The sequence below is a fragment of the Anomaloglossus baeobatrachus genome, chromosome 9, assembly GCF_048569485.1.
Source record: "Anomaloglossus baeobatrachus isolate aAnoBae1 chromosome 9, aAnoBae1.hap1, whole genome shotgun sequence".
NCBI classification, from domain to species: domain Eukaryota; kingdom Metazoa; phylum Chordata; class Amphibia; order Anura; family Aromobatidae; genus Anomaloglossus; species Anomaloglossus baeobatrachus.
In genome coordinates this window covers 17,675,888-17,702,385 of record NC_134361.1, presented here as the reverse complement: position 1 = coordinate 17,702,385, position 26,498 = coordinate 17,675,888, and the positions used below count along the sequence as shown (strand labels likewise).

General features: G+C 52.1%; 1 protein-coding gene across 1 annotated transcript; it reads right to left on the bottom strand.

The window, feature by feature from the left end:
- On the bottom strand, positions 1–26,452 carry SYMPK (symplekin scaffold protein). Its single transcript, XM_075323122.1, has 27 exons — positions 26,323–26,452; positions 21,545–21,642; positions 21,055–21,120; positions 20,918–20,971; positions 20,745–20,818; positions 16,659–16,785; positions 15,880–16,129; positions 15,558–15,728; positions 15,060–15,302; positions 13,533–13,678; positions 13,190–13,340; positions 11,557–11,764; positions 11,333–11,483; positions 9,436–9,662; positions 9,271–9,352; positions 6,207–6,320; positions 4,572–4,719; positions 4,294–4,454; positions 4,102–4,210; positions 3,816–3,916; positions 3,626–3,716; positions 2,864–2,965; positions 2,235–2,422; positions 716–892; positions 548–628; positions 295–468; positions 1–208 (listed from the first exon to the last, which is right to left on the bottom strand). The coding sequence occupies exons 2-27, from the start codon at positions 21,617–21,619 to the stop codon at positions 89–91; spliced, it is 3,591 nt and encodes a 1,196-aa protein (XP_075179237.1). The 5' UTR covers positions 21,620–21,642; positions 26,323–26,452; the 3' UTR covers positions 1–88.
- Between the last annotated feature and the right edge of the window lie 46 nt (positions 26,453–26,498).

The window sequence follows — 26,498 nt, the reverse complement described above, 5'->3', positions numbered from 1 at the left end:
TTAACAGAACAAAACACACATTTTATTAGTCAGTGACTACATGATGATGATGATGATGATGATGATGATGACGATAACAGGGAAGGATCTAATCTTCTCTTTGATCCAGTCCTTCCTCCATCGGCTCCTCGTGTGGTGGAGAGTGCACGGTGGAGGCCGGGACGTCTTCAGTTTCTTCTTGTTGAGGAGACTCTTGCCCTTGATTTTTCTGAGGACAAAAACAAAACCGGATTAATTGAATATTAGTCCAGTCTGTGACTAAATGAACTGATGACGATAAAACCCAACACAAACCGTGACCATCTCCTCCTCGTCGTCGTCGAGCAGAAGGATGGGGAAGTCCATCTCGGCTTCTTCCTCGTGCACTTGGACACTTATTGCTTTCTGCGCCTCTTGAATGTGCCGCTTCAGGGATTTTTCTTGGGCTAAATGATGGGCCATGAGATAGTGGGGTGGGACCTCTGTCGCCTTAATACAAAAAAACAAGAAGCTGAGTCCGGTTCTCCACTGAGTCTGCATCACCAACAGAGAGCCTCCGCCTACTGACCTCTTCCACTTGGTCTGCTTCAGTGTCCTTTCTGGATCCGGCCTCTAGAATTGCTATGATGGCGTGAGGGACGTGGGCGAGCTAAAAGGAAGGGAAATCAGTAACCAGATCGGTGTGCACGGGGCGGCATCGGGCCGTGCGCTCGCTGATGGGTTTCTCATCACTCACCTGGTTTGGTGTAAAAGTCCGGACATGGGCCAGCAGAGGGTCGCGGAGGTCGGGGGACGTCTGGAGGACGGACTGAAGCTGTGCAGGGGGAAGCTGGAGGAGGACACTGAATGACTGTGGTTTGGTTCTTTGACAGCATTTTATGAAACCCTCCCAAACCTTCGGATACTTCCAGACCTGGAACCAAGAAAATGGAGTATTAAGGTCAGGCGCTGAATGAGCGGGAGTCTGTGACCATGAGGATACTGGAGTGTGAAAACAATACGCAATTAGTTACCGGCAATGTGTTTTTTTCTGAACCCATGACGGCACCAGGAGGGTGGATCCCCTCTCTCGTGATCCCGTCATGGGTGCTGGAAAAATCAAGAGCTGGGAGGTGCCGTTGTAATAATGGATTCACAATTGGTGCTGGTACAGGATAGGATCGGGTATATGTCAGACGCTGCGTCCTCGAACTAAGAAACGCCGGCGGTACCACCCAGCCGGGATTACAGCAATCTACCTCCTGGTCCTTACCGGGACCAGCGACAAATAGATGCTCCTGGTCTTTTATGCAGTGCCAGCTACTAAAGCTAGGGTCACACACAGCGACGCAGCAGCGATCACGACTGATGACCTGACCTTATCAGGATCGCTGCTGCGTCGTTACATGGTTGCTGGTGAGCTGTCAAACAGGCAGATCTCACCAGCGACCAGTGACCAGCCCCCAGCGACGTTTGGAAGCGATGCTGCGCTTGGTAACTAAGGTAAATATCGGGTAACCAAGCGAAATGCTTCACTGGTCACCCGATATTTACCTTGGTTACCAGCGCACACCGCTTAGCGCTGGCTCCCTGCACTCCTAGCCAGAGTACACATCGGGTTAAAAAGCAAACCTTTGCTTATTTACCCGATGTGTACTCTGGCTACACGTGCAGGGATCAGGGAGCTGGCACTGGCAGCCTGAGAGCGGCGGACGCTAGTAACTAAGGTAAATATCGGGTAACCAGCGTAGCACTTCGCTTGGTTACCCGATATTTACCTTGGTTACAGCTTACCGCAGGCTGCCAGAAGCCGGCTCCCTGCTTGCTTCAGTTCGTCACTCTCTCGCTGTCACACACAACAATGTGTGCGTCACAGCGGGAGAGCAACGTCCAAAAAATGAAGCAGGACATTCAGCAACGACCGGCGACCTCACAGCAGGGGCCAGCTCGTTGCTGGATGTCACAGACGGCGACGGGACGTCGCTGCTACGTCACAGAAAATGGTGACTTAGCAGCGACGTCACTGTCGCTGTGTGTGACACCACCTTTATACCTTTGGACACAACCGTGGCTTGTGGATTGCGTCTGACCTGAGCATCTTCCTCATCATTCTCCTATTTAACCTCAATAGTCATCAGCAGACACAAGACAATGCGCTGATCCAATCAGCCACAGAACGAGGGTTTCCGTTGTTTGTCGATTATCGGCTTGATGCTTATTTCCGATTATCATCTCATCTAAATGTCCAATCCAACCAATCGCCCGGCAGCACTTACCTGCTTGTAGATGAGACGGGTGAGGATGTTCATGATGAAGCCCCCTAGTCTGGGGTACATGCCGAGGGCCTGGATCACCGTCCTCATGAGGAGCATAGGGAGCGGCGTGTTGTCCATCAGCTGCTGCAGCACCACGGCCAGCACCTCAGACGTGTACACAGCGCGAGCCGAGAAACACAGGTTAATGGCTGCCGAGGAACAAGAAGGAGACTTAGGCCATGTGCCCAGGGGGCAATGTACCTGTGGATATGGCCGCAGGTTTCCCGCAGCTGATCCCCGGAATCCGTAGCTATCCATTGCTGCGGGATTCCAGCGATATAGCTGCGGTAAACCTGCGGACATTCATGTGACTTACCTGCGGAAGCCCCGGCCTCTATCTCCATAGTGGAGAGGAGGAACATCCGCAGCATATTCCGCAGCCGCACTTTCCACAGCATAGACACAGCACTCCCTATGTCCCATACGATAACATGGGGAGTGTCTGTACTTGCTTAAACCTGCGGATTTATCTAGAAAATCCAGATAAATCCGCAGGTTTTCTGCGGCAGAATCCACGGGTACATTGTCCCATGGGCACATAGCCTTATACAAAGAAATAACCCGCCAAATTCAGGGGAATCAAGAATTACCTTTAATCACGGATTTCATGTCACATTTACTGGAATCGATGTTATGAAGCGCGACCAAAAGATCTCCCGGAGTCAGAGGAGAAATGGAGCTACTCCCATCGCCTAGGAAGGGAACAGTCATATCTCACAATATGCACCATCTGCTCACACACGAGACCAGCATCTCACATTCCCATATACACGAGAATGTAGCTAAATATAGAAAAATAAGAAATGGACTCTATCCCTGCCCCCGCACACATCTAACCTCTGACCCCATCCCTGCCCCCGAGCACAACATCTAACCTCTGACCCCATCCCTGCCCCCGCACACAACATCTAACCTCTGACCTCATCCCTACCTCCACAGGACAGCTAACCTCTGACCCCATCCCTGCCCCCGCACACAACATCTAACCTCTGACCTCATCCCTACCTCACCACAGGACGTCTAACCTCTCCGACTCCCTCCCTACCCCGTCACATGATGTCTCACCTCTCAGGCACCCTCCCTAACCTCTCAGGCACCCTCCCTACCCCCTCACATGATGTCTATCCTCTCAGGCTCCCTCCCTACCCCCTCATAGGACGTCTAACCTCTCAGGCACCCTCCCTAACCTCTCAGGCACCCTCCCTAACCTCTCAGGCTCCCTTCCCTACTCCCTCACATGATGTCTATCCTCTCAGGCTCCCTCCCTACCCCCTCATAGGACGTCTAACCTCTCCATCCCTGTCCTCCACTGCACCGTACATTAACCCTTTGGACCCCATTCTCCCACTCACCGTGTGGCGTTCCCAGCAGTCGATTGAACACTTCTTTCACGACAATTGGGTTGAGCTTGATGAGTTTGGGTAAAGCCTGAATCACCTCTTTCTGGAAGACAGAACGTGCACAGTACAGAGGCCTCCGTCCTCCCAGATACAGACCATACACTCCAGCAATGGTCCGCAGAGGAGCCAGACGCCATCTTACCTTGTCCAGGCCGTTCAGCACCGGGATCAGGAACCGCACGTCGGGGAGACGCTTCTGATACAGATCCCGGACACGTTTCACAAGCTCGGGGGAGGGAGAAACTAAAAGGAGGATGGAAGCGATTATTGGAAATATCACTATGAAGTCAGGACTAGAGGTGAACCGGCCTGAATATTGTAGCATAAGGGGCGATGTGTCCCTGGATGGTTTTGGATGATGCATTTCCTCTAATTTTACGCCGTGTCCCCTCCAGAATCCACCCTCTCGCGGGACGTTTGGGACATACCTTTATCAGTCAGGATGTGCAGGCAGCGAGTCACCAGGGTTTCTGCCCCCTTGGGGCAATTCTCAACCAGCAGCAGTAGTTCGGGGGAGTTCATGCCCATGCCCCGGATCTGCCGGAAAGCACCAGTCGTCAGTAATGTCTGTGCCCTCTGACGATCTCAGGTTTACGCCCTTATGTTTTGTGATGTCTCACCGGGGTCTCGATGACGCGCAGCACGGTCCGCTTTATGTCCGCGGTGGCCTCGGTGTAGACGGATGCCAGCTCGTGGATCAGCTTGTGGTTCTGCGGTAGTAAGGCCAGGTACAGGTACAGACAGTGCTTCACCGTGTCCTCCGTCCAGGGCGCAGCCACCTCTAAACACAGCAAGAACAAACTCAAGTGTCAGGTCTAATTGTCGTGGCCAGGAGAATCTGCAAATCCCCCCAACCCACCCAAGTCAGCATGTGACTGCCACATTAACCCTTCCATACCTGTGTCCTTATCTGCTCCGAAGAGCACGGACGGAGGGTTCGGGTGAACGAGCAGCTGCAGGTAATTCAGCGCAAACTTTTCTATGTATTGGCGGAGACTCTCCTTCTCGTACATGCGCTTGATGAGGAGCAACGCCTGCTGCCGGACCTAAAACGCACAGCAGACGAGGAGCTGTCAGCTCAGTGCAGCAACAGAGGGACGAGGAGGGCGCGGCAGCAACAGAGGGGCGAGGGGGGCGCGCGCGACAGCGGCAGCAAGCGCGACAGCAACAGAGGGGCGCGCGCAACAGCGGCAGCAACAGAGGGGCGCGCGCAACAGCGGCAGCAACAGAGGGGCGCGCGCAACAGCGGCAGCAACAGAGGGTCCCAGCAGCAGCAACAGAGGGTCCCAGCAGCAGCAACAGAGGGTCCCAGCAGCAGCAACAGAGGGTCCCAGCAGCAGCAACAGAGGGTCCCAGCAGCAGCAACAGAGGGTCCCAGCAGCAGCAACAGAGGGTCCCAGCAGCAGCAACAGAGGGTCCCAGCAGCAGCAACAGAGGGTCCCAACAGCAGCAACAGAGGGTCCCAACAGCAGCAACAGAGGGTCCCAACAGCAGCAACAGAGGGTCCCAACAGCAGCAACAGAGGGTCCCAACAGCAGCAACAGAGGGTCCCAACAGCAGCAACAGAGGGTCCCAACAGCAGCAACAGAGGGTCCCAACAGCAGCAACAGAGGGTCCCAACAGCAGCAACAGTGGGTCCCAACAGCAGCAGCAGCAACAGAGGGTCCCAACAGCAGCAGCAGCAACAGAGGGTCCCAACAGCAGCAGCAGCAACAGAGGGTCCCAACAGCAGCAGCAGCAACAGAGGGGCCCAACAGCAGCAGCAGCAACAGAGGGGCCCAACAGCAGCAGCAGCAACAGAGGGGCCCAACAGCAGCAGCAGCAACAGAGGGGCCCAACAGCAGCAGCAGCAGCAACAGAGGGGCCCAACAGCAGCAGCAGCAACAGAGGGGCCCAACAGCAGCAGCAGCAACAGAGGGGCCCAACAGCAGCAGCAGCAACAGAGGGGCCCAACAGCAGCAGCAGCAACAGAGGGGCCCAACAGCAGCAGCAGCAACAGAGGGGCCCAACAGCAGCAGCAGCAACAGAGGGGCCCAACAGCAGCAGCAGCAACAGAGGGGCCCAACAGCAGCAGCAGCAACAGAGGGGCCCAACAGCAGCAGCAGCAACAGAGGGGCCCAACAGCAGCAGCAGCAGCAAAAGAGGGGTCCAACAGCAGCAGCAAAAGAGGGGCCCAACAGCAGCAGCAGCAACAGAGGGGCCCAACAGCAGCAGCAGCAGCAACAGAGGGGCCCAACAGCAGCAGCAGCAACAGAGGGGTGCGTGGCGGCAGCAACAACAACAACAACAGAGGGGTGCGTGGCAGCAGCAACAACAACAGAGGGTTGCGTGGCGGCAGCAACAACCACAGAGGTGTGCGTGGCGGCAGCAACAACAACAGAGGGGTGCGTGGCGGCAGCAACAACAACAGAGGGGTGCGTGGCGGCAGCAACAACAACAGAGGGGTGCGTGGCGGCAGCAACAACAACAGAGGGGTGCGTGGCGGCAGCAACAACAACAGAGGGGTGCACAACAGCAATGTTGGAATCTGTACCTTGTCCTTCTCATTAGAGCTCAGGTCTAGAAGTAAATGTAGATACTGGAACTGTCGAGCCGGACGAGTGAGGATGAGATCTCGGAGCGTGGACATCCCCAGGTAACTGCGACCCTGGGAAGGAAGCAAAGAGGATCAAGACCGGCCGAGGAAACCCTGCTACAGGACACCACCAAAGCAGATACTGGACGCACAGTCGGAGGCAGTATATACAAGAGATAACCCAGTATATACATCCTCATACTTGTAACTCCACAAAGAAGGGAATTTTGTTTACTTACCGTAAATTCCTTTTCTTCTAGCTCCTATTGGGAGACCCAGACAATTGGGTGTATAGCTTCTGCCTCCGGAGGCCACACAAAGTATTACACTTTAAAAAGTGTAACCCCTCCCCTCTGCCTATACACCCTCCCGTGCATCACGGGCTCCTCAGTTTTGGTGCAAAAGCAGGAAGGAGGAAACTTATAAATTGGTCTAAGGTAAATTCAATCCGAAGGATGTTCGGAGAACTGAAACCATGAACCAAAAGAACAATTCAACATGAACAACATGTGTACACAAAAGAACAAACAGCCCGAAGGGAACAGGGGCGGGTGCTGGGTCTCCCAATAGGAGCTAGAAGAAAAGGAATTTACGGTAAGTAAACAAAATTCCCTTCTTCTTTGTCGCTCCATTGGGAGACCCAGACAATTGGGACGTCCAAAAGCAGTCCCTGGGTGGGTAAAAGAATACCCCGATAAAAAGAGCCGACAACGGCCCCCTCTTACAGGTGGGCAACCGCCGCCTGAAGGACTCGCCTACCTAGGCTGGCATCTGCCGAAGCATAGGTATGCACCTGATAGTGTTTCGTGAAAGTGTGCAGGCTCGACCAGGTAGCCGCCTGACACACCTGCTGAGCCGTAGCCCGGTGCCGCAATGCCCAGGACGCCCCTACGGCTCTGGTAGAATGGGCTTTCAGCCCTGAAGGAATCGGAAGCCCAGAAGAACGGTAGGCTTCAAAAATCGGTTCCTTGATCCACCGAGCCAAGGTAGACTTGGAAGCCTGCGACCCCTTACGCTGGCCAGCGACAAGGACAAAGAGCGCATCAGAACGGCGCAGTGGCGCCGTGCGAGACACGTAGAGCCGGAGTGCTCTCACTAGATCTAACAAGTGCAAATCCTTTTCACATTGGTGAACTGGATGAGGGCACAATGATGGTAAGGAGATATCCTGATTGAGATGAAAAGGGGATACCACCTTAGGGAGAAATTCCGGGACCGGACGCAGAACCACCTTATCCTGGTGAAAAACCAGGAAGGGGGCTTTGCATGACAGCGCTGCAAGCTCCGACACTCTCCGAAGTGATGTCACTGCCACTAGAAATGCCACCTTCTGCGAAAGACGTGATAAAGAAACCTCCCGCAGCGGCTCGAAAGGTGGTTTCTGAAGAGCCCTTAGAACCCTGTTAAGATCCCAGGGTTCCAGCGGCCGCTTGTAAGGAGGGACTATGTGACAAACCCCCTGCAGGAACGTGCGTACCTGTGGAAGTCTGGCTAGACGCTTTTGAAAAAACACGGAAAGCGCCGATACTTGTCCCTTGAGAGAGCCGAGAGACAAACCCTTGTCCTTCCGGATTGAAGGAAGGAAAGAAAAGTGGGTAAGGCAAACGGCCAGGGGGTAAAACCCTGATCAGAGCACCAGGATAAGAAGATCCTCCAAGCCCTGTGATAGATCTTGGCGGACGTTGGTTTCCTGGCCTGTCTCATAGTGGCAATGACATCCTGAGATAACCCTGAAGACGCTAGGAGCCAGGACTCAATGGCCACACAGTCAGGTTGAGGGCCGCAGAATTCAGATGGAAAAATGGCCCTTGAGACAGCAAGTCTGGTCGGTCTGGGAGTGCCCACGGTTGGCCCACCGTGAGATGCCACAGATCCGGGTACCACGACCTCCTCGGCCAGTCTGGAGCGACGAGGATGGCGCGGCGGCAGTCGGACCTGATCTTGCGTAACACTCTGGGCAGCATCGCAAGAGGAGAAAATACATAAGGCAGTCAAAACTGCGACCAATCCTGAACTAATGCGTCCGCCGCCAGAGCTCTGTGATCCTGAGACCGTGCCATGAATGCCGGGACTTTGTTGTTGTGCCGAGACGCCATGAGATCGACGTCCGGCGTTCCCCAGCGGCAACAGATCTCTTGAAACACGTCCGGGTGAAGGGACCATTCCCCTGCGTCCATGCCCTGGCTACTGAGAAAGTCTGCTTCCCAGTTTTCTACGCCCGGGATGTGAACTGCGGAGATGGTGGAGGCCGTGGCCTCCGCCCACAGCAGAATCCGCCGAACTTCTTGGAAGGCTTGACGACTGCGAGTTGCTCCATGCACCGTCCCCAAGGGGACACAGAGTACCTCACAGTAGCAGGGCCTGTCCCTGATGATACCAAGTCTCCTGTCCGTCAGAATCCCACAGGGGCTGCGGAGGGAGCACGGTCCCAGTGCATGGATGACCGGTTAGGATCCCACTTCTCCCAGAGCCTCTAAGGGATGGGGAAAGAAAACGGCATGTGGCTCCAGCCTCTGTACCCGCAATGGGTACCTCAACCTTAACAGCACCGCCGACTCAGTGGGGTGAGAAGGGAGCATGCCGGGGACCCTGTTAGGGGCCCTCTTTTCTTCCATCCGATACAATCAGCAGCTGCTGCTGACTAAAATGGGAGCTCGAGTGAATGTGTGCCTCCTTCAACACAAAGCATAAAAACTGAGGAGCCCGTGATGCACGGGAGGGTGTATAGGCAGAGGGGAGGGGTTACAGTTTTTAAAGTGTAATACTTTGTGTGGCCTCCGGAGGCAGAAGACCCAATTGTCTGGGTCTCCCAATGGAGCGACAAAGAAATAGCCCTGATTGCATTTTTATATACATCCCGATACATATAACCCCCATATGACCCTATCATGTGTATACTGTATACTAAGGATTATATTGATGAGGCTATGTCGTGTTTCACACTTCACCTGACCTCATTAATAAGGTTCCCTCTATAGATAAGATGAGCAGGGCTACACGTGGCCCGGCGGCTGCACAGTACCTCGTCCTCGCAGTATTTGCGGATGACGTCCAGCGCAGAGTCTGTGAGCAGCGGAGCCTCCAGGACAACCTTTGTGAAGACCCTATAATGATGAGGAAACACCACAACGTCAGAATGATATCACGAGGACACTGTGTCCTGGAGCCGGCACCGCCTGGCACTGACCCGTCCCTCTGGTCCGGACGCTCCTGCAGTCCTGTCAGAATCCCGATCAGACACTCCTGATACCCATCTTCTCCCGCCCCGGACTGATATTCACAATACTCCTGGAACAGCCAGGCCAGAGCCAGGTCCAGACGTCCACGAGGGTCAAAGAGAAAGTGGCTCAAGACCTCGGCCTTCAGTGAAGTGTCGAACTGGGTCACCAATCGCGCCAGAACCTTCACCCGCATCTGTAGAGAAGATCAAAGGCCATGGACACCTCCGACATGGAAACAATGGCTGATAGTGGTGGAGGTTATCGAAGGTTCCAGCTTCATTCCATCAATCGACCACAGACCTGATATGCAGCATCCAGCTTTACTGTCACATTTCTCTACTGTGAACCCCTCCATATAATCTGTAGAGAACCCATCCATCCCAGTAATACATGCTGGATGTGATCTCCTATTGATCTTTCCCTCCCAGTAATACATGCTGGATGTGATCTATTGATCTTTCCCTCTCAGTAATACATGCTGGATGTGAGCTCCTATTGATCTTTCCCTCTCAGTAATACATGCTGGATGTGATCTCCTATTGATCTTTCCCTCTCAGTAATACATGCTGGATGTGATCTCCTATTGATCTTTCCCTCCCAGTAATACATGCTGGATGTGATCTATTGATCTATCCCTCCCAGTAATACATGCTGGATGTGATCTCCTATTAATCTTTCCCTCCCAGTAATACATGCTGGATGTGATCTATTGATCTATCCCTCCCAGTAATACATGCTGGATGTGATCTCCTATTGATCTTTCCCTCCCAGTAATACATGCTGGATGTGATCTATTGATCTTTCCCTCTCAGTAATACATGCTGGATGTGAGCTCCTATTGATCTTTCCCTCTCAGTAATACATGCTGGATGTGATCTCCTATTGATCTTTCCCTCTCAGTAATACATGCTGGATGTGATCTCCTATTGATCTTTCCCTCCCAGTAATACATGCTGGATGTGATCTATTGATCTATCCCTCCCAGTAATACATGCTGGATGTGATCTCCTATTGATCTTTCCCTCCCAGTAATACATGCTGGATGTGATCTATTGATCTATCCCTCCCAGTAATACATGCTGGATGTTATCGCCTGTGTACGTGTTCCTCCCAGTAATACATGCTGGATATGCTCTCACATTGATCTGTCCCTCTCAGTAATACATGCTAGCTATCTCCTTTGGGCCTTTACCTTTCAGTAATACATGCTGATGTGATCTATTGATCTTTCCCTCCCAGTAATACATGTTGGACGCGATCACTCATTGTTCTGTCCCTCCCAGTTATACATGATGGATGTGATCTCCTATTGATCTATCCCTCCCAGTAATACATGCTGGATGTCATCTCTTGTGTACGTGTTCCTTCCAGTAATAAATGCTGGATACGATCTCCCATTGATCTGACCCTCCCAGTAATACATGCTGGATACGATCTCCCATTCATCTGTCCCTCCCAGTAATACATGCTAGCTATCTCCTTTGGGCCTTTCCCTCTCAGTAATACATGCTGGATGTGATCTCCTATTTATCTTTCCCTCTCAGTGATACATGCTGGACGCGATCACTCATTGTTCTGTCCCTACCAGTAATACATGCTGGATCCTATCTTCTATTGATCTTTCCCTCCCAGTAATACATGCTGGATGTTATCGCCTGGACAGTGTGATGCAAAATCAGTTTTAGAAGCAGCAGCTACTGTACCAACTCTACAGCACCAAAATTATGGAAGTTGCTTGGTTTTGCATTCACAAGGCAAACACAATAAAACAGCGTCAGTGTGAACGCGTCCATAATCAGATTTAGCAAAAAAAACAAAAAACAAAAGAACAGTGGAATCTGAAGAATAAGTAAAGTTGTGTACCTGTGCCGCCCCGCTGCCCCCCACGCTGCGCTCCGCCTGCAAGATCCTCTGCACAGCACAAAGCTTCAGGTTTTTCATCTGAATCTCCGTCAATGGCTCCGAGACTTCTTTAAGCTTGAAGATCTTCTTACGGCCTCCAGCTCCGGCCGCCCTGCAAGGAAATAAGCTGTTAATATGAAAGACAACCCGAGGAGGGGGGCACAAACTCCAAACTGTGGTCTGACCTGAGCTGCGCCCCCGGCAGGATGGGCTCAGGTCTCTTTTTGGCAAGGGGGGCTCCGATGTATTCATCCTTTGCCTGGTAGCCCACCACGGAGATGGCCTGGCCCTTGGTGAACAGGGAGGAGAGCCTTCTTTTGATAATTAACCCTTCAGGCTTCATACTTTCCTCCTCCACCACTTCCACTGGAGCTTCCTTTAGCTTTTCCACACCTACAGAAGGACATATTATGTATGAGCGTCTGCAGATGGAGGGGCTCTAGTGTGTTACTGGCAGGAGAGACCGGGAGGTAGAACGTTTTCACCCCCCACAGATCATCAGCCCTTTGTGTGTCCCATGTGGCGGGTTTTGGGACTCTGAGCCCAGTGATCGGGTCATGTAATGAATCGTCCAGCGGCGCTCACTTCCCACAAAGAGGTAAGAGAAGACGGTGACGTCCCATCTGCCGGGACGTGTCAACCCGTAAAGACCGGTGGAGAAAATCTGCTGATGGCACCCACGTCCCGACCGGTGTTTACAGACGTCACTTCAATCACCTCTGGATGCCGAAGTTAGCGCCGCCGGACAATGTCACAAAGGAGACATCCCCTGACGGGAAGTTCACCAACAGCTGAGAAAAGTCCCAAAAAATGAAATGGCTCCAAATACAGCACTCAGGAAACATTCAGGCCGGTGTGCAGACGCCGCAGAGTAAGACGCCCCATAACCAGAACCACGAGTCCTGGAGGTGATGACCCCAGAAAGCCCCGATCTCACCTCATCCCATCTGAGATCAAGAGACGGAAGGACCCGCACAAGACCCGGAACACAGAAGATCTGGGGTCAGGTCTCCAAGATGTTTGGAAAAACCTCTTGCCGAGATCCTGCATAACCTGGGTCAACAAATACTGAGGATGAAGAAGACGGGTGGTCACCGAGTACTGAGGACGAAGAAGACGGGTGGTCACCGAGTACTGAGGACGGAGGTGACGGGCGGTCACCAAATACTGAGGACGGAGGAGACGGGCGATCAAGAATACTGACGACGGAGGAGACGGGCGGTCACCGAATACTGAGGACGGAGGAGACGGGCGGTCACCGAATACTGAGGACGGAGGAGACGGGCGGTCACCGAATACTGAGGACGGAGGAGACGGGCGGTCACCGAATACTGAGGACGGAGGAGACGGGCGGTCACCGAATACTGAGGACGGAGGAGACGGGCGGTCACCGAATACTGAGGACGGAGGAGACGGGCGGTCACCGAATACTGAGGACGGAGGAGACGGGCGGTCACCGAATACTGAGGACGGAGGAGACGAGCGGTCACCGAATACTGAGGACGGAGGAGACGGGCGGTCACTGAATACTGAGCACGGAGGAGACGGGCGGTCACTGAATACTGAGCACGGAGGAGACGGGCGGTCACTGAATACTGAGCACGGAGGAGAAGGGCGGTCACTGAATACTGAGCACAGAGGAGACGGGCGGTCACTGAATACTCATCACTTCTATGTATGAAGCTTCTTACTCTGCAGCCATTATTACACATCGGCATAATATCATTTGCACGAAGCTTTCGCTCTCGCAGTGACCTCATTGTGAACTTTCCACGACATCAGCCATCCCCCCCCCCCCCTTGGTTCCCATCTGTTTACCAGGTCCAATTCCAGCCGCGGTCATCTGTGTAGCCATGAGACGAGCGAGGTGCCGTATCTGAGCGTCCGTTCCGGCAGACTCCACCGGCGTGTAGGTGGACTGGAAGGAGGCGGGCATCGTGTCTGGCAGGTACACCATACTGATGAGGACCTGAAGACAAGACGGACATAACTCAGGACAGACACCGAGGAGCAGCAGGGATTACGGAGAGGCCGGGATAACGGAGAGGCCGGGATAACGGAGAGGCCGGGATTACGGAGAGGCCGGGATTACGGAGAGGCCGGGATCTAGAAAACATCAGCGAGGATATTAAAAAAACAACAAAATGAAGGGCTCACTTACCAGATTGGCCACACTTTCAGTAGTGAGCAACGGACGCAGAAACTCAGCCGTGATGTCAGTGGCAGACATTGTGCTGGGGGCAGGCGGGGGTAACACGGGGTGCGGGAGGGTGTCCTTTTCATCATCATCATCAGCCAAAGGGGTGTCTGCAAGAGAGCGGGGACATGATCTCACTCATTACATACCAGTGCGAAAAAAACAACTATGTACATAGGGGGCAGTATTATAGTAGTTATATTCTTGTACATAGAGGGCAGTATTATAGTAGTAATATTCTTGTACATAGGGGGCAGTATTATAGTAGTTATATTCTTGTACATAGGAGCAGTATTATAGTAGTTATATTCTTGTACATAGGGGCAGTATTATAGTAGTTATATTCTTGTATATAGGGAGCAGTATTATAGTAGTTATATTCTTGTACATAGAGGGCAGTATTATAGTAGTTATATTCTTGTATATAGGGAGCAGTATTATAGTAGTTATATTCTTGTACATAGAGGGCAGTATTATAGTAGTAATATTCTTGTACATAGGAGCAGTATTATAGTAGTTATATTCTTGTATATAGGGAGCAGTATTATAGTAGTTATATTCTTGTACATAGGGGCAGTATTATAGTAGTTATATTCTTGTACATAGGGGCAGTATTATAGTAGTTATATTCTTGTACATAGGGGCAGTATTATAGTAGTTATATTCTTGTACATAGGAGCAGTATTATAGTAGTTATATTCTTGTACATAGGAGGCAGTATTATAGTAATTATATTCTTGTACATAGGGGCAGTATTATAGTAATTATATTCTTGTACATAGGGGCAGTATTATAGTAGTTATATTCTTGTATATAGGGAGCAGTATTATAGTAGTTATATTCTTGTACATAGAGGGCAGTATTATAGTAGTTATATTCTTGTATATAGGGAGCAGTATTATAGTAGTTATATTCTTGTACATAGAGGGCAGTATTATAGTAGTAATATTCTTGTACATAGGAGCAGTATTATAGTAGTTATATTCTTGTATATAGGGAGCAGTATTATAGTAGTTATATTCTTGTACATAGGGGCAGTATTATAGTAGTTATATTCTTGTACATAGGGGCAGTATTATAGTAGTTATATTCTTGTATATAGGGAGCAGTATTATAGTAGTTATATTCTTGTACATAAGGGCAGTATTATAGTAGTTATATTCTTGTACATAGGAGCAGTATTATAGTAGTTATATTCTTGTATATAGGGGGCAGTATTATAGTAGTTAAATTCTGTTGTCCTTCTCGTCCCTTTCAAAGTGGAGTAATAATATATCTGACCCAGATGATTGCCGCTCCCCATATTTGCCTTCTCAGCTGCTGCCCATCATTCAATGCTGCTACCCATCTCTCTGATAATCACAATCCCCAGCTCTTTATGTTCCTCTAGAAATAAAGAAACGCTCTAAGCTTTATACTGGCACCAGCTGTTTCCACCATTATAAATGTACCGTTACTGAGCTCACACCCCATTACCTCCTATCATCTTACCAGTTCGGCTCTTCTTCAGGCCTCCTTCTCCTCCCTCTCTGGTCCTCTTCCGGCCAAGGTCCCGAGGAGGAGGAAGGTGGCGAGTGATCTCTGCCTGAGCAGTCCCCAGGTCCATTAGAAGGGTGCTGATCGATCCCTGGTATTCACAAGATGACGGGTGCCGCAGAACGCTGAGCAACTGTAATTTCAGATTTTTCCTAACGCTGCTCACTTGAGATTTGGCGAGAGTAGGAGGTAAGTTTGCTGCACGGGGAAAAAAAAGTCAGAACTAAAAGAAATAACAAAAAAGGCAAGAAGGTTTCACATTTACTGTGCTGAGACAAGGCAAACTGCAGGGTGAGCCACCTCCACCTGCTTGTCATGTACCGCCCTCTGCCTGCGCCGGGGACCCCACCCCCCTCATCTGCCTGCGCCGGGCACCCCACCCCCCTCATCTGCCTGCGCCGGGCCCGCCCTCCGCCTGTGTATTATGGGTACAAGGTAAATTTAATCTCTCACCATGTAGGGTCTCGTAGGCTTGAATGACTTCTGCCATGAACATGGGTCTCTGCCGAGCAATTGAAGCCAATGACCCGAGAGCCGCGGTGAGGTTGATGCTGGAGATTGCAGGGTGAGCCATGAATTTCAGGAGCTCTTTCAGGGCTTGTTTCCCGAAATCTCGTAACATATCTACAGAGAACAAAGAATTAGCAGTTCACAAGGAACCAACGGTCTCTATATCATCCAGAACAGCCGGAAGAGACGTCACCTTCTTAGATCCCGCCGGGAGCAGGTGACTGACCCCTGAATGATCGATGCTTGTGATAGTATCAGTACTTACTGTACTTCAGGTAGGGGTGATCGGTAGGGATCTGCTCCAGGCTGATGTCGCCCTCCTGTCTCTTGGGGATTTCACTATCCTGAGTACGAGGCGACAAAGTCACAATCAAACTCTCCACAAACTTCACTGCGTGTGTGCGAATCCCATCGTTGTCAGACTCCAGGAGTTGCAGGATGTCGAGGGCCATTTCAGTGACCAGATCCCAGCAGGACTCCTGGCGATCGGATGTAGGGCGAGAACGGGCGACCCACTGTGTGGAAGAAGACAAGATGTATAAAGCGAGAGCAGACACAGACACTGATCAGCTGGAAGAGAGAAGCCGTGCTGGCCGCAGTCCCATGTAAAACCACAGCATGAAGCAGAAACGCTTCCAGCTCTGAGGTCACGAATGGAGGCATCATGTCAGACACACGAGGAAAACCACCACAGACGGGGACTCGGCTCAGCCACAAACATGAGGGACCGGCACCAGCTCTGCATTAAAGGGAGTGTCACCCCAAAACTCAAATTAAGCCCAAAAAAGAATGGAGAAGATGCCATGGACCAAATTAACAACGCAGCCCTGGACATAGATGGACGCCCCTCATTATGTGATGTTATGGGACTGGTTTCAGGGGATGGTAATGACTGCACTGAACAGAGGACAGACGTCGCAGAGATGGAGAAGTGCAGGTCTCCAGGCAGTGACTTCCCCGCCGGGGTCCTCTGCACCACCCTGCCATGAAGCCGGCGCCGGGATATGCTCACTGGAGCCCCATCCCCTGCAGACGAGCACTGACCTGCAGAGCCACCTTGTAGAGATGGGTCATCGTCAGGATGGACTTCTTCACCACGTTCACATTCTCGTCCTTCAGTAACATGTGCAGATTAGCGATCAGCTTCACCAGGAGCTCGTTATCCAGTTTACTGTGAGGCGAAACACATACGTAACCCGAACTGACGATTCCTGCGGGGATCCCCCATCACAAGCCTGACCTGCCCCCCCCCCCCCCCTCCGCCACCGCACAGAGCTGGGAACCCCACCACCACCCCCACCGCACAGAGCTGGGAACCCCACCACCACCACCACCACCACCACCACCACCACCACCACCGCACAGAGCTGGGAACCCCACCACCCCCACCACCGCACAGAGCTGGGAACCCTACCACCAACCCTACCGCACAGAGCTGGGAACCCCACCACCACCCCCACCGCACAGAGCTGGGAACCCCACCACCACCACCACCACCACCACCACCACCACCGCACAGAGCTGGGAACCCCACCACCGCACAGAGCTGGGAACCCTACCACCAACCCTACCGCACAGAGCTGGTAACCCCACCACAACCGCACAGAGCTGGGAATCCCACCACCACCGCACAGAGCTGGGAATCCCACCACCACCCCCACCGCACAGAGCTGGGAATCCCACCACCACCCCCACCGCACAGAGCTGGGAATCCCACCACCACCACCACCACCACACAGAGCTGGTAACCCCACCACCACCACCACCGCACAGAGCTGGTAACCCCACCACAACCGCACAGAGCTGGGAACCCCACCACCACCGCACAGAGCTCGTAACCCCACCACCACCGCACAGAGCTCGTAACCCCACCACCACCGCACAGAGCTGGTAACCCCACCACCACCGCACAGAGCTGGTAACCCCACCACCACCGCACAGAGCTGGTAACCCCACCACCACCGCACAGAGCTGGTAACCCCACCACCACCGCACAGAGCTGGGAATCCCACCACCACCGCACAGAGCTGGTAACCCCACCACAACCGCACAGAGCTGGGAACCCCACCACCACCACACAGAGCTGGTAACCCCACCACCACCGCACAGAGCTGGTAACCCCACCACCACCGCACAGAGCTGGTAACCCCACCACCACCGCACAGAGCTGGTAACCCAACCACCACCGCACAGAGCTGGTAACCCCACCACCACCACCGCACAGAGCTGGTAACCCCACCACCACCACCGCACAGAGCTGGTAACCCCACCACCACAACCGCACAGAGCTGGTAACCCCACCACCACCGCACAGAGCTGGTAACCCCACCACCACCGCACAGAGCTGGTAACCCCACCACCACCACCACCGCACAGAGCTGGTAACCCCACCACCACCGCACAGAGCTGGTAACCCCACCACCACCGCACAGAGCTGGTAACCCCACCACCACCGCACAGAGCTGGGAACCCCACCACCACCGCACAGAGCTGGGAACCCCACCACCACCGCACAGAGCTGGTAACCCCACCACCACCACACAGAGCTGGTAACCCCACCACCACCGCACAGAGCTGGTAACCCCACCACCACCGCACAGAGCTGGTAACCCCACCACCACCACCGCACAGAGCTGGTAACCCCACCACCACCACCGCACAGAGCTGGTAACCCCACCACCACCACCACCACCGCACAGAGCTGGTAACCCCACCACCACCACCACCACCGCACAGAGCTGGTAACCCCACCACCACCACCACCACCGCACAGAGCTGGTAACCCCATCACCACCACCACCACCACCACCGCACAGAGCTGGTAACCCCACCACCACCACCGCACAGAGCTGGGAATCCCACCACCACCACACAGAGCTGGTAACCGCACCACCACCACACAGAGCTGGTAACCCCACCACCACCTCACAGAGCTGGTAACCCCACCACCACCACCACCACCACCACCACCACCACCGCACAGAGCTGGTAACCCCACCACCACCACCACCGCACAGAGCTGGTAACCCAACCACCACCGCACAGAGCTGGTAAGCCCACCACCACAACCGCACAGAGCTGGTAACCCCACCACCACAACCGCACAGAGCTGGTAACCCCACCACCACAACCGCACAGAGCTGGTAACCCCACCACCACCGCACAGAGCTGGTAACCCCACCACCACTGCACAGTGCTGGTAACCCCACCACCACCACCACCACACAGAGTTGGTAACCCCACCACCACCGCACAGAGCTGGTAACCCCACCACCACCACCACCGCACAGAGCTGGTAACCCCACCACCACCGCACAGAGCTGGGAACCCCACCACCACCGCACAGAGCTGGGAACCCCACCACCACCGCACAGAGCTGGTAACCCCACCACCACCGCACAGAGCTGGTAACCCCACCACCACCGCACAGAGCTGGTAACCCCACCACCACCGCACAGAGCTGGTAACCCCACCACCACCGCACAGAGCTGGTAACCCCACCACCACCGCACAGAGCTGGTAACCCCACCACCACCGCACAGAGCTGGTAACCCCACCACCACCGCACAGAGCTGGTAACCCCACCACCACCACCACCACCGCACAGAGCTGGTAACCCCACCACCACCACCACCACCGCACAGAGCTGGTAACCCCACCACCACCACCACCACCGCACAGAGCTGGTAACCCCACCACCACCACCACCACCGCACAGAGCTGGTAACCCCACCACCACCACCACCGCACAGAGCTGGTAACCCCACCACCACCACCACCGCACAGAGCTGGTAACCCCACCACCACCACCACCGCACAGAGCTGGGAACCCCCCCACCACCACCACCACCACCGCACAGAGCTGGGAACCCCACCACCACCGCACAGAGCTGGGAACCCCACCACCACCGCACAGAGCTGGGAACCCCACCACCACCGCACAGAGCTGGGAACCCCACCACCACCGCACAGAGCTGGGAACCCCACCACCACCGCACAGAGCTGGGAACCCCACCACCACCGCACAGAGCTGGGAACCCCACCACCACCGCACAGAGCTGGTAACCCCACCACCACCGCACAGAGCTGGTAACCCCACCACCACCGCACAGAGCTGGTAACCCCACCACCACCACCACCACTGCACAGAGCTGGTAACCCCACCACCACCACCACCGCACAGAGCTGGTAACCCCACCACCACCACCGCACAGAGCTGGGAACCCCACCACCGCACAGAGCTTGGAACCCCCCCCCACCACCACCACCACCGCACAGAGCTGGGAATCCCACCACCACCGCACAGAGCTGGGAACCCCACCACCACCGCACAGAGCTGGGAACCCCACCACCACCGCACAGAGCTGGGAACCCCACCACCGCACAGAGCTGGGAACAGCACCACCACCGCACAGAGCTGGGAACCCCACCACCACCGCACAGAGCTGGGAACCCCACCACCACCGCACAGAGCTGGGAACCCCACCACCGCACAGAGCTGGGAACCCCACCACCACCGCACAGAGCTGGGAACCCCACCACCACCGCACAGAGCTGGGAACCCCACCACCGCACAGAGCTGGGAACCCCACCACCGCACAGAGCTGGGAACCCCACCACCACCGCACAGAGCTGGGAACCCCACCACCACCGCACAGAGCTGGGAACCCCACCACCACCGCACAGAGCTGGGAACCCCACCACCACCGCACAGAGCTGGGAACCCCACCACCACCGCACAGAGCTGGGAACCCCACCACCACCGCACAGAGCTGGTAACCCCACCACCAACCCCACCGCACAGAGCTGGTAACCCCACCACCAACCCCACCGCACAGAGCTGGTAACCCCACCACCAACCCCACCGCACAGAGCTGGTAACCCCACCACCACCGCACAGAGCTGGTAACCTCACCACCAACCCCACCGCACAGAGCTGGTAACCTCACCACCAACCCCACCGCACAGAGCTGGTAACCTCACCACCAACCCCACCGCACAGAGCTGGGAACCCCACCACCACCACCACCGCACAGAGCTGGGAACCCCACCACCACCCCCACCGCACAGAGCTGGGAATCCCACCACCATCACACAGAGCTGGGCACCCACCGCTCCTGCCGGACTCACCAGGCTTCTTCTATGAAATTCACCACAAACTTGCGAACGTCCACAGATCTGTCGGCCTGGAAAGTGATGATCTCCTGCAGAATGGATAGAAGCCGGGTCAGAACCTGCCCTGCCCCGCCGCACACCCCGGCCCCGCCGCACACCCCGGCCCACTGCCCCAGCTCAACACTTACATCCAGGAAGTTATCCAGCAGCGTCGGGTCCTTGTTTATGATCAGCTCCTGAACCTGGAAATAAATGGAAGAAATAAGCTCTGGAGATAAGCGGCAGCGGCATCCTGGCATCAGCCTCCAGGGGAGAACGCACCCACCTGCTTCAGGTTTGTGATCTTGGAGTCATTGGTGGCCAGGGCGGCCGTGTTCAGCAGCTCCACCACCTGAAATTGAGATAAGAAGACACATCAAGCCCGGAAGCTGCGCAGGAACACGGCGCTCACCTCCAGAAAACAGCACAGCTCAGGCCCAATACAGAAGGTGAAAAACGAGGCATCAGCCACAGATCCACGCTCCACGTGAATGACAGGACTGCGCCCCCTGCTGGCAGCATCAGGAAGGGCTCCTCCGCACAGGTGTAATCTGAAGAAGCTGCGGCTCCAAGTCACCAGTACAGGAGGCGAGAAGTGCGCAAATCTACAGCCGTCTGCGCTGCACCAACAAAGTGTACCCCTCCCACACCACCCCGGCGGCCCCCTCCCACACCACCCCGGCGGCCCCCTCCCACACCACCCCGGCGGCCCCCTCCCACACCACCCGGCTCCACAGGTAATCCAACCACCTGACCCCATAATGCTACACAGTTACCTTCTCTGAGGTGGAGAGGATGTCCGAGGCCTCATCTTCCTGGGAGAAGAACTGGGAGGCCATGCTGACCGCCATGATGGAGAGGAGACCACGCAGATCTGGAAGAATGCAGATAATGCAAATGTCACCTGCAGTCCCATGTAACAACAGATAACACAGTGATATCTCTCTGAGTACAGATAATGTAGTAGGTGTCACCTGCAGTCCTATGTAACACCACAGATAACACAGTGATATCTCTCTGAGTACAGATAATGTAGTAGATGTCACCTGCAGTCCTATGTAACACCACAGATAACACAGGGATATCTCCCTGAGTACAGATAATGTAGTAGATGTCACCTGCAGTCCTATGTAACACCACAGATAACACAGTGATATCTCTCTGAGTACAGATAATGTAGTAGATGTCACCTGCAGTCCTATGTAACACCACAGATAACACAGTGATATCTCTCTGAGTACAGATAATGTAGTAGATGTCACCTGCAGTCCTATGTAACACCACAGATAACACAGTGATATCTCTCTGAGTACAGATAATGCAGTAGATGTCACCTGCAGTCCTATGTAACACCACAGATAACACAGTGATATCTCCCTGAGTACAGATAATGTAGATGTCACCTGCAGTCCTATGTAACACCACAGATAACACAGTGATATCTCTCCGAGTACAGATAATGTAGTAGATGTCACCTGCAGTCCTATGTAACACCACAGATAACAGTGATATCTCTGAGTACAGATAATGTAGTAGATGTCACCTGCAGTCCTATGTAACACCACAGATAACACAGTGATATATCTGAGTACAGGTAATGCAGTAGATGTCACCTGCAGTCCTATGTAACACCACAGATAACACAGGGATACCTCTCTGAGTGCAGATAATGTAGTAGATGTCACCTGCAGTCCTATGTAACACCACAGATAACACAGTGATATCTCTGAGTACAGATAATGTAATAGATGTCACCTGCAGTCCTATGTAACACCACACATAACACAGTGATATCTCGGAGTACAGATAATGCAGTAGATGTCACCTGCAGTCCTATGTAACACCACAGATAACACAGTGATATATCTGAGTACAGGTAATGCAGTAGATGTCACCTGCAGTCCTATGTAACACCACAGATAACACAGGGATACCTCTCTGAGTGCAGATAATGTAGTAGATGTCACCTGCAGTCCTATGTAACACCACAGATAACACAGTGATCTCTCTGAGTACAGATAATGTAGTAGGTGTCACCTGCAGTCCTATGTAACACCACAGATAACACAGTGATATCTCTCTGAGTACAGATAATGTAGTAGATGTCACCTGCAGTCCTATGTAACACCACAGATAACACAGGGATATCTCCCTGAGTACAGATAATGTAGTAGATGTCACCTGCAGTCCTATGTAACACCACAGATAACACAGTGATATCTCTCTGAGTACAGATAATGTAGTAGATGTCACCTGCAGTCCTATGTAACACCACAGATAACACAGTGATATCTCTCTGAGTACAGATAATGTAGTAGATGTCACCTGCAGTCCTATGTAACACCACAGATAACACAGTGATATCTCTCTGAGTACAGATAATGCAGTAGATGTCACCTGCAGTCCTATGTAACACCACAGATAACACAGTGATATCTCCCTGAGTACAGATAATGTAGATGTCACCTGCAGTCCTATGTAACACCACAGATAACACAGTGATATCTCTCCGAGTACAGATAATGTAGTAGATGTCACCTGCAGTCCTATGTAACACCACAGATAACAGTGATATCTCTGAGTACAGATAATGTAGTAGATGTCACCTGCAGTCCTATGTAACACCACAGATAACACAGTGATATATCTGAGTACAGGTAATGCAGTAGATGTCACCTGCAGTCCTATGTAACACCACAGATAACACAGGGATACCTCTCTGAGTGCAGATAATGTAGTAGATGTCACCTGCAGTCCTATGTAACACCACAGATAACACAGTGATATCTCTGAGTACAGATAATGTAATAGATGTCACCTGCAGTCCTATGTAACACCACACATAACACAGTGATATCTCGGAGTACAGATAATGCAGTAGATGTCACCTGCAGTCCTATGTAACACCACAGATAACACAGTGATATATCTGAGTACAGGTAATGCAGTAGATGTCACCTGCAGTCCTATGTAACACCACAGATAACACAGGGATACCTCTCTGAGTGCAGATAATGTAGTAGATGTCACCTGCAGTCCTATGTAACACCACAGATAACACAGTGATATCTCTGAGTACAGATAATGTAGTAGATGTCACCTGCAGTCCTATGTAACATCACAGATAACACAGTGATATCTCGGAGTACAGATAATGTAGTAGATGTCACATGCAGTCCTATGTAACATCACAGATAACACAGTGATATATCTGAGTACAGGTAATGTAGTAGATGTCACCTGCAGTCCTATGTAACATCACAGATAACACAGTGATATCTCGGAGTACAGATAATGTAGTAGATGTCACCTGCAGTCCTATGTAACACCACAGATAACACAGTGATATCTCTGAGTACAGATAATGTAGTAGATGTCACCTGCAGTCCTATGTAACACCACAGATAACAGTGATATATCTGAGTACAGGTAATGCAGTAGATGTCACCTGCAGTCCTATGTAACACCACAGATAACACAGGGATACCTCTCTGAGTGCAGATAATGTAGTAGATGTCACCTGCAGTCCCATGTAACACCACAGATAACACAGTGATATCTCTCTGCGTACAGATAATGTAAGTCCTATGTAACACCACAGATAACAGTGATATCTCTCTGAGTACAGATAATGTAGTAGATGTCACCTGCAGTCCTATGTAACACCACAGATAACACAGTGATATCTCGGAGTACAGATAATGTAGTAGATGTCACCTGCAGTCCTATGTAACACCACAGATAGACAGTGATATCTCTGAGTACAGATAATGTAGTAGATGTCACCTGCAGTCCCATGTAACATCACAGATAAGTGATTTCTCTGAGTACAGGTAATGTAGATGTCACCTGCAGTCCTATGTAACACCACAAATAACAGTGATATGAGTACAGATAATGTAGGTGTCACCTGCAGTCCTATGTAACACCACAGATAACACAGTGATATCTCTCTGCGTACAGATAATGTAAGTCCTATGTAACACCACAGATAACACAGTGATATCTCTCTGAGTACAGATAATGTAGTAGATGTCACCTGCAGTCCTATGTAACACCACAGATAACACAGTGATAAATCTGAGTACAGGTAATGCAGTAGATGTCACCTGCAGTCCTATGTAACACCACAGATAACACAGGGATACCTCTCTGAGTGCAGATAATGTAGTAGATGTCACCTGCAGTCCTATGTAACACCACAGATAACACAGTGATATCTCTGAGTACAGATAATGTAATAGATGTCACCTGCAGTCCTATGTAACACCACAGATAACACAGTGATATCTCGGAGTACAGATAATGTAGTAGATGTCACCTGCAGTCCTATGTAACATCACAGATAACACAGTGATATCTCGGAGTACAGATAATGTAGTAGATGTCACATGCAGTCCTATGTAACATCACAGATAACACAGTGATATATCTGAGTACAGGTAATGTAGTAGATGTCACCTGCAGTCCTATGTAACATCACAGATAACACAGTGATATCTCTCTGAGTACAGATAATGTAGCAGATGTCACCTGCAGTCCTATGTAACACCACAGATAACACAGGGATACCTCTCTGAGTGCAGATAATGTAGTAGATGTCACCTGCAGTCCCATGTAACACCACAGATAACACAGTGATATCTCTCTGCGTACAGATAATGTAAGTCCTATGTAACACCACAGATAACAGTGATATCTCGGAGTACAGATAATGTAGTAGATGTTACCTGAAGTCCTATGTAACACCACAGATAACACAGTGATATATCTGAGTGCAGATAATGTAGTATATGTCACCTGCAGTCCTATGTAACACCACAGATAACACAGGGATACCTCTCTGAGTACAGATAATGTAGTAGATGTCACCTGCAGTCCTATGTAACATCACAGATAACACAGTGATATCTCGGAGTACAGATAATGTAGTAGATGTCACCTGCAGTCCTATGTAACACCACAGATAGACAGTGATATCTCTGAGTACAGATAATGTAGTAGATGTTACCTGCAGTCCCATGTAACACCACAGATAGACAGTGATATCTCTGAGTACAGATAATGTAGTAGATGTTACCTGCAGTCCCATGTAACATCACAGATAAGTGATTTCTCTGAGTACAGGTAATGTAGATGTCACCTGCAGTCCTATGTAACACCACAGATAACACAGGGATATCTCTCTGCGTACAGATAATGTAAGTCCTATGTAACACCACAGATAACAGTGATATCTCTCTGAGTACAGATAATGTAGTAGATGTCACCTGCAGTCCCATGTAACATCACAGATAAGTGATTTCTCTGAGTACAGGTAATGTAGATGTCACCTGCAGTCCTATGTAACACCACAGATAACACAGTGATATGAGTACAGATAATGTAGTAATGTCACCTGCAGTCCTATGTAACACCACAAATAACAGTGATATGAGTACAGATAATGTAGATGTCAGCTGCAGTCCCATGTAACACCATACAGTGCCCCGGTATCTCTCGGTCTCATGTTACCGCACAGGCTGCACCAGGACTACGCTACAATGGTTATTACCGGGTGTTCTTCTGTTCCGTCTTCTCTTTTGGTTCTCAGTCCCCGGTAACGTCAATTCTCCTCCGCGTAACAGAGACCTGCCGGCGCGGCCATACTGGTTTGTCCCGTGACGTATTTCCGCTTCCGGCGCGCATGTCCAGTCAGCGGCAGCGAGTGTAGCTCTGAGGGCGGAGTCA

What these genes read in the sequence shown, in the direction of transcription:
- SYMPK (XM_075323122.1), bottom strand. Translation starts at nt 21,619, where the DNA reads ATGGCGGTCAGCATGGCCTCCCAGTTCTTCTCCCAGGAAGATGAGGCC. An exon ending in TCCTCTCCACCTCAGAGAAG is followed by an intron (nt 21,121 to 21,544) that starts GTAACTGTGTAG and finishes TCTCAATTTCAG; the next exon opens with GTGGTGGAGCTGCTGAACAC. An exon ending in CCCGTCTCATCTACAAGCAG is followed by an intron (nt 893 to 2,234) that starts GTAAGTGCTGCC and finishes TCTTGGTTCCAG; the next exon opens with GTCTGGAAGTATCCGAAGGT.